This window comes from Nicotiana tomentosiformis, chromosome 3, assembly GCF_000390325.3.
Source record: "Nicotiana tomentosiformis chromosome 3, ASM39032v3, whole genome shotgun sequence".
Classification (NCBI taxonomy): Eukaryota; Viridiplantae; Streptophyta; class Magnoliopsida; order Solanales; family Solanaceae; genus Nicotiana; species Nicotiana tomentosiformis.
The window spans coordinates 67457860-67471029 of NC_090814.1; the positions used below are offsets into that span (position 1 = coordinate 67457860).

Genomic DNA, 13170 nt, shown 5'->3' on the forward strand with positions numbered 1-13170 from the left:
CTGACACAATACGTTCAAAAACTAACGGTGTTATCCAACTCTGATTCATGAAGCAAATATTCTGCTCTGAAGCAAAATGTTTTCTCTCATTTTATTAAATAACGCAAATTATCAATTTAATTTTTTATTTTTAGATAATGTCTTCTAAAATTTTGACCTTGAAAATATCCCCTTTTGTGCCAGTTTTCAATGAAAAACTGACACTGTATAGCCTTTATAAAAATAATAGCAAATTTTTTTTTATATAATTTGTATATTTTTTTGTATATATATACATTTAAAAATTTCGATTGATTTTTCCAAAAGGAAAAGTTAAAATTTGAAAAAACTAGAGTTGTAAGGATCATTTCTAGGCATATTATTGAAGCAAATGAATAACCATGTTGTATTATCACTTTTAACCCGTGCCATAAACTATTTACATCTGGTAGCGGAAAAAAAAATATAATTTGTATAATTTTTGTATATTAACATACAATATATATATACAAAAAATAAAAAAAATTATATATATTTTTTAGGTTATTATTTTTACAGCGGCTATACAGTGTCATTTTCTCATTGAAAACTAGCACAAAAGAGGATATTTTCAAGGTCAAAATTTTAGAAGACATTATCGAAAAATGAGGAATTAAAGTGATAATTTGCGTTGTCCAATAAAAGGAGAGTAAGCGTTTTGCTTCAGAGCAAAAGATTTGCTTCATGAATCAGAATTGGGTAACACCGTTAGTTTTTGAATACACTGTGTGAGTGGGACTAAATGTGCTCCACTTTAGCATACTTAAGGGACTAAATATGCTAAAGACTATATTTGAGGGACCAAAATAGACCTACTTGGTACAATATTGGCCAAAAATTCTGAAATGGGAAATGAAATGGAATTCAAAACCGAGGCTGAGGATAAAAGTACTAAATTACCCTCCTATTGTCCAGCGCGCAATATTCCGCATCTGGATTTGGTCCCTCCAACCACTCACTTCATTTGAATTTGAAACCCGAAAAGAAAAGAAACCAACAAATTCTACGTATAATATTGATTTGCTCACAGAATTACATGTGCCTCCTCTTTATGTATTCTGTAGATTTACCGGTGAAGTAACGCTACTTAACGGCGCGCTCTTCTGCAAATTCAAATCCTCATCCCTCCAAACCCAATTGGTCATTTCCCCCACCCCTTAAAACCCACTTCTCTCACTTCTTTTGAAACCCTAAATCAACCAATTTCAAAATTTCAAGAACCCCCCTTTTCTAATATACCTAGCCAATAGTTAATTCTTCTCTTTTATCATTTGGTAATACCCTCTTCTTTACAAATTTAAGCATTCAATTTACAGTCTTGAATTTGAATTTTTCTGGGTTTGTTGAAAAGTGTCGTGAGGGGGCAAAATCGTGGTCTTAAATTGGGAATTATGGAAGAGGATTGTGGAATTTCTGATCAGTCTATTGGGGTAACTGGATCTGGGACAAAGGTTAGGGATTTTGCCCTATTGGGTGTTAATACTTACTTATTCCTGTCCTTTCTTTATTGGGTGTTTATTGGTTGTTTTCTTATTCTTTAAATGTTTCAGGTCATGGTAGGGGAGAAGAGGGGCCGCGTTCAAGTTGAAGAAAGATCGGAACTTTGTCACAAAAGAGTGAAAATGAGGGATCTTGAATCTGTTTTGCGTAGAGAAGGTATAGTTTTTCTTATAAATTTGGAACTTCAATTTTTTTGAATTTTGCACATAGGAATCTTGATATTCTGAAGGATTTAATAGTGGGAACCGAAAGTTGAAAACTTTAAGCAATTTGTATTTGTAGTTTGGCGAATATATAGTGAATTGGTTAGTCAAGATGCAGTCTTTATGATTTTCTAGTGCAGTGTCTATGTTTGCTGACATTTAAGTTCTGTATCTCTAAGGCATCTTTTGCTGTTTTGCCAAAATTTGATATCTTTTTGTTCCCTGACCTTAAAGATCCTAGTCTTGTGAAGGTAACTTAGTAATATTTTTATCTTGCTCCACCAGAAAGAACTGAAATGGGTACTGACCCTGCACTTAGATTGCTTGATCTGAATGCAAATATTGCTGCTCCCGGCAATGCCACTGCATCACATGTTGAGGAGACTGACAAACTGCCCTCTCTGGGGAATAAAGACAATGGTCCCGAGGGCGACTCTATGAAGTCAAAAGGGTTTGCTTTAGATCTGAATGCAGAAGATGTTTCTAGCTCTATTAATCATGAACCCTTGTATCCGTGTAAGAATTCGTCCTTGAAATCAAAGGACGATTTTGAGTGTGCAAGTTCTGTTGGTCCATTGGACGAGAATGAGTCGATGAGACTCTGGAATGAGATGAAACAAAATGGTTTTCTTTCACATACTCATGGAGTTGCGCCAATGCCAAAGCTGCAAGGGAGGAAAAGTAAAAATGATGGGATGAAGAAAAAGATGGAGCTTGCGAAGAAAGAACGAGTTAGTAGGTTTGCAAAGATTGCTGCACCTAGTGGGTTGCTCAACGGGTTAAACCCAGGGATCATAAACCATGTCAGAAACAGTAAGCAAGTTCATTCCATTATAGAAGCCCTAGTAAGGTCCGAAAAGCATGAAAATGCCCACATGAATGGTGGATCGAAAGACCTTAGTGAAAGAAAGAAAGACCAGGAAAATATAAATGGTCCGGGAGCAAGTAAATTCAACCTTGCTCATAAAGATCTGCCGGGAAGCAGGTGTACAAGTGGTTACCTGACATCACTGAATAAATCAATCTCTTTGAACTCAGGGTTTATAGGAGGAGATGGAGGGTCATGCATGGTTGACACCAGGGTTACTGGAAAGACGGTTTATCATCCAAACCATAACATTGACACTGAGGATGATGCACTTGTGCTGAAGTTGTCATCAACCACAACCATTGCTTCAGATAATACGAGCTCATTATCTAATGAGGAATCGGCAAACTTAGCAAGTGTTACTTCACTTTCTGTTAAAGGTTGGTTTTTGTTTTCCTTCTCTTATTTTGTTCTCCTCTTGGAATACACAATGTGCTTAATATGACGAGTTAAATATGCTGCTGAAAACTTCTGAGATGAGCGCTTTAGTGTTTGTGATTAACAGACACTTGGAAATCTAGGCTTTACAAGTGGTAAAGCTTCAAGTAATGGCCCATTTGTCATATAAATCTTGTTTTACCAATAGTAACATGCTGATATAGAATTTCTTTTGTAATTCAGCTGCTAATGTAGCTTCACAATGGTTGGAATTGCTTCATCAAGACATAAAAGGACGTCTTGCAGGTATAGAAAAGTTCTCTAGGGTACTTGCAGGTTATTTGACTTGGATCAAAATTGTAACGCACTCCATTCTATATTTGCAGCATTGCGGCGTAGTAAAAAGAGAGTCCGGGCTGTAATTCATACAGAATTCCCTAGCTTATTGTCCAAAGAATTCTCATCTAATCAAGAGAACAGTTCGTACGGTTCACAAAATTCTTCTGTTGGTCACTTTGACAATTCTATTGCTCATGCACATCGTGCTAGATGGACTGCATTGTTTGACCAGATGGATAGAGCTCTTTCTGAAGAAGAAAAGCAACTGGTGAGTCTACTAAAATCTTTAATATCAATTGTACAATGTTTGAGAAATAAATGTTGAAAGTTCATTCAAAGAAGCAACTCTTCATTCTGTGCTTTGCCTTTTGCAGAAAGCCTGTCTAAGTCTGAGGAAATTCTGTTTGAATTACAATGCTTGATATAATTTTCAACAACTAAATTAGAGCACCAATGATGATTGCTTCATGTTATACAATATCCCGTCAAGTTTGTTTAAATTGAAGCATGTTTATGTAATTCTATTTTTTAAGCCAAGTATAAATTCACTATTTAAATCTATTGGAAGGTATAACGAAACATTTTGTTTGGGAAATCTTCTCAGTTTCATCACGATATAGATAAGGATGATTTGCTTATTGAAGAAAATGCAAATATGCATACTGTAGATATCTCACCTGTCTGTATATGTTTGTCTCCTTTTAATTGCGTCATGCTTCTTTACCTTATTACTCCTTTTCTCCTATCCTCCACAAAGAGATATTTATTGTCTGTCTGTTGCACTTGAGTTTTAGGAAAGTTCGCTGAACCAAGTAAGGCAAATGCAGATGCAATGTGAACATGGTCTTCAGAAATATGGCGCACCATATAGTTTGCATCAGATGGGGATTTTACAAAATGACTGCAGGTAAGTGTTCAGACAGAAGCACCCTTATCTGTGCTGTCCTTTTTGGGGTTGAAGTGGGGGAGTTCATGTGGCCCTTTCTTTCAACTTGCAAGTCTTTTGACATTTTAAACTAACTAGTCTTATGGTACGCGCTTTGCGCGTGTACCCATACCAGTATGTATATAGTTTTCAAAAGAAATCACATAAGTATTACTCGTATTCAAAAAATCACGCATTGTAGATGCTTTTTTGTAATTTATGAGGACTTATGCCAGAATATCTTATGAAAATTATTATTACTTCAGTGACCTAGTACTAAAAAGAAAACACAAAAGATTTGGGAATGAAAAGATTGGCCCTGTAGCTCCCAAAAAATTGATAATGACAATGTAAAGTCTAAAAGAAATGACGGGTGAGTTAATATTTTACAATAAATAACTTAATATAGAAAAATGTAACGAAGCATTGTCATTTGTTGGACGTAACGCAGGAAAAGCGAAAAATGTCAACTTATTTATAGTATATTTTGTTTTCTACTATTCCATCTTTAAAGTTCTTACTTCTTATAAAGAAATGCATACAAATTATTACTATTAATTTCGATATATAAATTTCAGTATCTTATCTATGCTTCACTTATCTAATTGATTTGTGCTTTAACATGTATAAGTTCAACAAAATGTTTAAAGTACATTATATTTTATTATGACTTTAATTAAATTATTTTCAAAATATAGTCATGCCATTTATAAACTTATTTATAGATAATTTTTTTACTTGTCCTAATATATTTATAGGATTGGTTTACGATGTTAGGAGACTTAAATGGGTTTGAACTTGAAATTATAATGTTTAAAAATGACTACAGTTGATATTTTACGATGAATAATTTAACTTAAAAAAATATAGCGAGGCTATCATAAAAATGATTACTTATTTATAATACATTTTATTTTTTACTATTTCATCCTTGAATTTTTCAGGAAGAAATACATATTATTTATTACTGTTAATTTTGATATATAAATTTCAGTATCTTATCTATGCTTCTTTAATCTAATTGATTTTGTTCTTTAACTTGTATAAGTTCAACAAAAAATTTAAAATATACTACAGTTTATTGTTACTACAATTATAATTATTTTCAAAATATAGTCTTGTCTTTTGTAAACTTATTTTAGATAAGTTTTTACTCGTCCTAATATGTTTTTAGGTTTGGTTTACGATGTACAGGAGACTTCAATAGTTTTGGACTTAAAATTATTATCTAAATGTTTATTGATAAATTTCAATGTATTCATTTTAACTTATGCTCTATCAATAGATCTTTTCCTTTGAATTTCTTTGCATAAATCACTTTGAGTGTTCCTAATTTTTTTAGAAATTGCATAAATCACTCTGTTAAAGATTTATCATTTTGTGTTGTAAAGTGGATAGTGAATACCTTTTGAAATATTCACACAAAGAGTACTATTTTTAAAACAAATTAAAGAATAAGGAGTTCTAATTGCTTCCTATTTATTCTTCTTTCAATTAATTTTATTTTCTTATTTTACTGAAACAATAAAATTATGAAGAATTATTCGGCAACAATTCTATAACAAAGATAAAACTCCTAAACCTAAAAAGAGTTTTAAGTACACGCTAAGGTTCCTACTTTGATTTGCTGGTATTTCATTTATAGATATTGTATATTACATAGTTTAAATAAGGAAAAACATTAACACAAACAATTTAGTAGTAGTTGGTTTTGAAGTGTCAAATATTAGAAAAATAATTAAATGACTATTTTGTCTAGTATGAAATCGATTTTTTTAAAAAAACGAACGATATTTCGCTAAGGGCCTTCGAGCTTTTAATATAGTATAGATAACTGGTAAAGTCTCATGCCCAAGGCAAATCCATTCTAGAGTTGAGATCATACAAGAGTACTTTACCAATCAAGGGATAGACCTATCTTGACTAAGTAAGCGACCTTTCTTAGACCGCAGAAGTGAGCGTACCCTAAGGCTCTCCTCTCTCCCCCTTTTTTAGCCAACAACACCAACTCCATTTTCACGATACAATTTTAAAAAGGACTTCGAAAGCATTTTGCATGACTGAAATTGAGAAGAAAGAAAAACTTAATGTAACAAGTAGAACTTAAACCGTCCAAATTTGAGCACACTGCTGAAGGCTTTACACATGCCTGTAGTTATTAAGGCTATGCTGACTAGAACATCAAAACGAAGTTAGATATTCATTGGCCTGAACATATCATATGCTTGTCTCAATTCTTTCTTTCCATTGTGCATTTCCTTTGCATAAAGTTTATGATTTTTTCTTCACTCGAACCTTGACTGTCCATTGCATATCATGCACGCGACGAAGCTAATGTTATTCATATTGTACATTCACTACGCAGATTAGAGAAAGCCGAGAGCCCAGAAAGGGATTTAGCAGTCAGGGCTGCTGCTGCTTCCATTTATTCAACATGCAACTTTCTATCTTCGATGGAAAACCTACCTTGTTGCTGACAATTTTATTTTCAATTTCTTCGTTTAATACTGGAGTCAATTATACTGTACTTTTGACTCTCCTGATTCATTTCTACTTAATGTTGTGGTAATTGTTGCTGTTAGCTTTCAACTTATTTATAGTTCACTATGGTAACCTTCAAGCAGAATCTGCTTTAACAAAGACCATATTCACACTATAGTTGATTTCTCTTATAAATTTGGACTGTAGTTGCTATTATGTCAACGTTGATGAATTATGCAGATTTTGTGGGAATATACAAGGTTTAATGGTGTTTTATCTAGTGCATTGTGCACATTACGGTATGTCTAAATCAATATATAATTTGAATGGTCTGATAACACAACACAGTTAGCACTTAAAAATATACTAGTAAAAGATTAAACGTGAGCAGAGTATATCTTACTACAATTATCAAATGAAGGAATAGTGGATAGTCTCTAAGGAAACTCGCCTAATGTCTAATATTATTGTAGGTTAAGGACTGATATTACAATACTCCCTCCGTTCCAGTTTATGTGAACCTATTTCTTTTTTGGTATGTTCCAAAAAGAATGACCAATTTCTAAATTTGGAAATAATTTAGCTTAAACTTACAATTCTACCCTTAATGAAAAGTTTTTATAACTACACATATACTCTAGGCCCCTTTTTGATTTGTTGGACTACAAACTTCAAAAGTTCATTTTTTCTTAAACTTTGTATCCAATCAAACAGGTTCACATAAATTGGAACGGAAGGAGTACTTTTTATTAGATCTCCCCCCAAAATACCAAGAGGATGTTATGTTTCAAACTCTTTTTCACTCTAAATAGGGACAACTCTACGTGCAAAATGTAAAGAAGTTATATGCATAAATTGGTTTTATGTATTGTCAATACTTTTGGCCAATTGTCTACTATCTGCATGCCTCTGACAGCATAAGAGTTGGAACTTACACATCTCAAATAATCAACAGTTATGGAGGTTGAGTTATGACCTACAAGTTGTGCGTTTTGAACAGGGGTGTCAATGGTTCGGTTCGGCCAGTTATTTTATAAGATTTGTACCATACTATTTTTTTGGTTATTCTATTATGTATAACCAAAATTAGATTTTCCGAAACCGTCCCAATCATGTCGGTTTCTCTTCGGTATCGGTACGGTTCGGTTAATTTTCGATTATTTTTTTTTTGTGTCATGTAAAAGTCACCAGTAGAAATAGAATGCAATAACCTGCGTACTTTTATAGGATTTCACAAAACTCTCTAGACATTTTTAGTGTTTAAAGGTGATGAATTAAGAAAACATGAAAGATGGTCAGAGTATATAACCATCAACTATTTTATAGCAGTGTAAAAGAAACTAATCAAAGACAAAGAAAATATAAATCACACACGTGGAAAGATATTAACCAAGTTGAGACTCAAAAATAAAGTTTATAGAAGATTAAATATTCAAAAAGATAAATCTAAATCATACGAAAAAAAACATATTCAATACATTGTAGTTTGCTACTCATAATCGCTAGAATACCATGTGTATTGCTAGTGAATATGTTGGAAATAATTAATTTCAATAGGAGTAGCATAATAGGTCTGGGAATTAGATTTTGAGTTGTTGGCTTGTAACAATTTTCATAATTCCAAGACCCAAGGACAAAATTAATGTTTTATTATTTTTAAACTTAATATATAATTATATTTTTCATATGTAATTTATTCGGTACGGTTCGGTATTTTTTCGATTTATTTTCATAAAATAAAAAATCTACCCTAATTATCAGTATGATTATAAATTTATATTAAAACCTACGGTTTTATTAAAAGAAATCTGAAAATCGGGTCGGTACGGTTCTGTCGATTTAGTCGGGTTTTAAATAGGGGTATTATCACTTTTAGCCCGCACCAGAAACTATTTACATCTATTGCCAAAAAAGTGTATAAAATTTGTATATAACTTACAAAATGTATATATATACAAAACATATACAAATTTTATACATTTTTCCGGTTATTATTTTTACAGTGTCATTAGTTTTGAATGAGTTATTATCATGATCCATTTATTAACTCGACCTGTTTTCCCGGTTCAAACTTAGTCCATCTGATACCCCTAGATTATAATCTAACGGACCCCAATTTATTACATTCAAGAAAACCTCAGATTCACGTTAAACAAATGTCAATTGGCAGTTTGCCTGAAAATGGAGATTGGAGGGTATAATTGTGTCACTGCAAACGACTTAGCTTTAATTCTTCGTTTTCTGAACAGGAAACAGTTAATACACAGGAAAATATAATATAAGTTCCTCTGCAATTCAGCTAGAATGAGAGAGATATGACCATTCTGCTAAATATAACTCTACAGCCACATTTTACTTGACATGAGTTGTGGTGATGGATTATCTGAAATCTTAACCAGGGGGCGATATTGCAGCTTTACGCGCTATGCATTGTCTAATGCCTTTACCACATACATACCTGCATAAATTTTGATTCAAAACTGTTAGTTTGAGTGCCCGTATGAATTACTAAAGAACTTGGTTCTTTGTTACTTAAGCGTAAAGTAAATAAGCAATAAAATGAACACAACGATTTTTACGTGAAAAATCGCCCGGCTCAAAAGGTGCAAAAATCACGACCTACCACGTAGGATTTTCAACTCCAACTCCACTGGAACAATGAGCCAAAATGTATCAATTAAAAGACTGTAATTAAATATTCTCTAGCACTCCTACTACTCTTATTTGATTTACAAGTTACTCTAACTTGTAAAGCAAAACATTCACTCCAACTCACTAATTGTTTATGACACTTGATTACATCTCAATTTTCTAAAATACATTCACTAGACTGACTCAGAAAGAATACAATGCAAGTACTTGACTCGACTAAACGACTTATAACTCTTTTGTTGATGTGTAAAAGGATAGTTCAGAAGTCCAAAGTCGATCATATTTAAAAGCTTCAACTTGAGATCTTCTAGGAGTCCTATTCATAGTTAGCTTCCTCTTTCATAGGACTCCTACTATTCCAAAGATTCCACAAGACTTTTGTCTCTGACTGAATTATCCATATCTTCTTGAGCAACGATCCTTATCACTTATAGCAGCCTTCTTTCACCAAGCTCGGACCTGAGTAACTTTGAGATAAAGTTATTGTCTTGTACAGACGTACAAGTATCAACATGAGGAGCTGATCCTTTCTTTCGAGGAGCTGGTTCTTCAGAACAATTAAGCAGCTACGTTGAGGACCTGGTTCTTTGAACATTTAGTCATACTTTGTTAATCATCAAAACTTAAATACTCGACAAAAACTTAAACAACTGTTCATGGAATCTTAGAAAGAAGTTCATGAGGCAGCAAAAACCTGAGAAGGCCTTGCTGTTAGACAATAAGAATTCAAATGGAACCTCTATTATAATTTTATAACGCTGTCAGTCACAACAAATGGAAACTGGATGCCTCTTTCTCAAAGATGATCCGAGAATGCTCAGCGCCCCTTATTCTGCATAGAACATGACACTAGGATCTTAAGCTTAAATAAACTGGAGGCATGCAAATACACAAATTAGATACAAGAGTACATTTGCGTGACATAGATCCAAACATTCTTTACCATCTTCTTATTTCAGGTAGTGATATCACAAAAACAAAACATGATACGCCAGTAAACTTTCCTGATCATATCTCTCCTTTCTTCTTTGATGAATGGTTAAGCTGCAGCTTCTCTCGTCAGAATGCTTGGACAGCAGCACGAATAGCTACCCCTATGAGAACATAGGGAGCATTTGATTTCTGATGTAACAAAATGTAAAAACATTCACTGCAGTTCCATAAACTTAAAGCGGAAACAAGCTTCTATGAAGGAATGCATAACTTAATCAGAAGTGCATAATATATATCCAGGGCCAAACCTCAAAATTAGAAACTAATTTGTGTAAAAATGACATTGCCAGTTGAAAGGAAATAGCTATAAAGCAGTTGAAATAGCGCAAGATTTGGATATTGATTAAAAAAGTTGAAGTAGCTTATGCCAAGCATCTATAGTCTTCAGGTTGCCTGACCATGAATGATGTAAAGCTAAAACTGTGAATTACCAATTGGCAACCTGAAATCAACAAACTGCTAACTATAGCATTTTGCCTAGTCACTTGAAAAGCAAGCAATTTTCTGGTACGTACCAACTTCAAGCAAATGGCCAGAAGAAAAAGTGAAACAAGAATCAGAGAGGATAGCTCTCAACACCATTTCCTTCAGCCCATTTTTCACGTGTTGGGCCGAGACCATAACAGAAATTTACGAAATTCCTGAATCCAAAGGAAAATTGGAGCTTCAGATTGAAGGGAAACTCCATTTTCATGAATGCAGGTAACTGAGGAAAAGGAAACTATCGTAGAAGTTACCTTAGATGTGGAGCATGACCAATTAAGTTGTCTATAGCATTGATTCACTGCAACAGTTTTTATGCTCGTGTGAACATATTTTGTTTTTGTTTTAGGCTGTGTCGATAATTTTCTCCCTTCCTAATGATTTATACTTCAATACCTATCAAGAGGAGTGATGTGTGTGTTGTCTAATTTTTTACGTGCACAAATTATAGAAGGACCTGATTCTTATATATGTTCCTTATACTATTGTTGCGTAATAATAAATGCGGAAAGCAAAAGACACAAATATTTTTACGTGGAAAACATCTGGCTCAAAAGGTAAAAAAATAACGACCTACTATCGAGTATGATTTTTTCCAACACTTTACTAAATCACTGAGCCAAAAACAGTATTTACAAAACTTTTTGTTAACCTAAGTATTACCTCTAACCCTTTGTGGCAACCGACTTCTAGTTGTTGCGATAACTTCAAGTTAACTCTAACTTGAATACTACACTCAAAGTACCTAGTGCAATTGCTTCAAGATAAAGCTGAAAGGTACAACTCAAAAGTCCTACTACAATGAAACTAGAATAAAAGACAGACACTTGGTACTAGTTCTTCTATCTGGTTCATGTAGCTTCAGGTTCGCACACTTGAATCTCACAGAAATTGTTTGCAAAATGCCTTGCTATTTTGCTCTCAGCTCATGTTTAACTTCAGCGTTTGTGTGTACCTGTAAAATGAGAACATCCTGAAATATATAGAGTTAGTAGAATAAGAAATAACTAGAAGTCTAATGCTTTACTCTTCTTTGGTGGAAGAGTTCTAATTATCTTCAACTTCTAACTCCTCCTTTATCAAGGATAGAGTTATCTTCGAGTAAGGAGTCCTTCTCCTTATCACTTATGCAACCTTTTCGTTCAGGAGATATCAGATATAACAACTTAAGCTTATCTCCTTCATGTGCATGCCTTGTGCTCGAATCTGCTCGTGTCTATGTGCACTGTGTATGGAACTGGTTCATGCTTTTGTCAATCATCAAAACAAACTTCACTTAGGCCAATAAATTCTCCCTTTTTGATGATGGCAAACTGTGTGCTTTTCGTAAGCATAATCCATGTTTCAACTCAGTTCAACATCAACACAATATTAGAACACTTTCCATTTTAAAGTCACAAATCATCAAGGACCAGGTTCATTATGTTATAAACATCATAGTCCAAAGTAAAAAGCACAACTTATCTTTCCCTTTTTGGCATCATTGAAAAGTTATATAATTATGTTAGATAAAAAGATTTTAGCAGATTTTACTCATGGCCACTAGGCTACTTCAAATGCAATCATGGAGTCAAGCATCATTTATCAATCTAATGATATTTGCTATCTAAGAAGCATTAACAAACATTTAGAGCACAAAAATAGTTGATTATCATTGATACTAGTCATCCACAAAGCATAAAGAAAAATAAAGGTACTGGATCATGAGCAAAAAGAACAAAAAATAAATCTCATCCGGATCACTGTTTATCTAACTAGGGTAGGAAGATTTCAAGGCTGGAAAGGACTAGGTTCTTGGTTTCTGGCCTGAAGTAACTTTAACATATCATGAAGAATGCATTCATTCTTCTCCTTTTCCTTTGCAAGCTCAGCCTTAAGAGCATTCCTCTCAGTTTCTACTTCAGCCAGCCTCTTCTTCAGCCTCTCAATCTCAACATCCTTAGCCCCACTCTCTTGTACCAAGGCTCTCACTTTGTTGTTCACATATACTTGGATGAACCAGGTTCTTTGGGAGCAGTGTGGACTTCATAGTCACATGCAGTCAAGATGTTGGCCCCAAAGTAATCTTTGCTTGTAGTAACATCCCATTTCTTGAGGGGTACCTTGAAAGGAGGAAGTACAGCCATGAGAATGAAACCATAGGGCATGCCATGAGTTTTGGTGCAGTTGACGAGAGTCTAGTATATATAAAATTCTAACTCGTACTCTGTCAAATAATAGTATAGAAAGATATCAAAACACAGAGATTAGTTTATCTATTCTACAGACGTTTCTTGTTTTAATTACTATTTGAGAAAATCACAAAGAGTTGAGTTATAAATTAACTAACT

At 33.6% G+C, this 13170-nt stretch overlaps 1 protein-coding gene and 1 long non-coding RNA gene across 3 annotated transcripts; one reads left to right on the forward strand and one right to left on the reverse strand.

Moving 5' to 3' along the window:
* Window positions 1-943: 943 nt before the first annotated feature.
* On the forward strand, window positions 944-6992 carry LOC104114753 (uncharacterized). Its single transcript, XM_009625264.4, has 7 exons — window positions 944-1469; window positions 1569-1674; window positions 2007-2969; window positions 3211-3273; window positions 3354-3574; window positions 4101-4213; window positions 6597-6992. The coding sequence occupies exons 1-7, from the start codon at window positions 1410-1412 to the stop codon at window positions 6706-6708; spliced, it is 1638 nt and encodes a 545-aa protein (XP_009623559.1). The 5' UTR covers window positions 944-1409; the 3' UTR covers window positions 6709-6992.
* A 1981-nt stretch (window positions 6993-8973) lies between these two features.
* Window positions 8974-11189, reverse strand: LOC104114754 (uncharacterized). Of its 2 annotated transcripts, XR_004511714.2 has the most exons (4): window positions 11095-11189; window positions 10873-10998; window positions 10308-10486; window positions 8974-10196 (listed from the first exon to the last, which is right to left on the reverse strand). It is a non-coding gene; the product is annotated as an uncharacterized lncRNA (long non-coding RNA). The 2 variants fall into 2 exon arrangements; XR_690465.4 differs by having other exon boundaries at window positions 8974-10486.
* Window positions 11190-13170: the final 1981 nt, after the last annotated feature.

Bases quoted from the DNA above. Each gene is read 5' to 3' on its own strand.
- LOC104114753 (XM_009625264.4), top strand. From the start codon at position 1,410: ATGGAAGAGGATTGTGGAATTTCTGATCAGTCTATTGGGGTAACTGGA. The intron at 2,970-3,210 runs GTTGGTTTTTGT...TTTGTAATTCAG, and splicing joins TACTTCACTTTCTGTTAAAG to CTGCTAATGTAGCTTCACAA. The intron at 4,214-6,596 runs GTAAGTGTTCAG...TTCACTACGCAG, and splicing joins ATTTTACAAAATGACTGCAG to ATTAGAGAAAGCCGAGAGCC.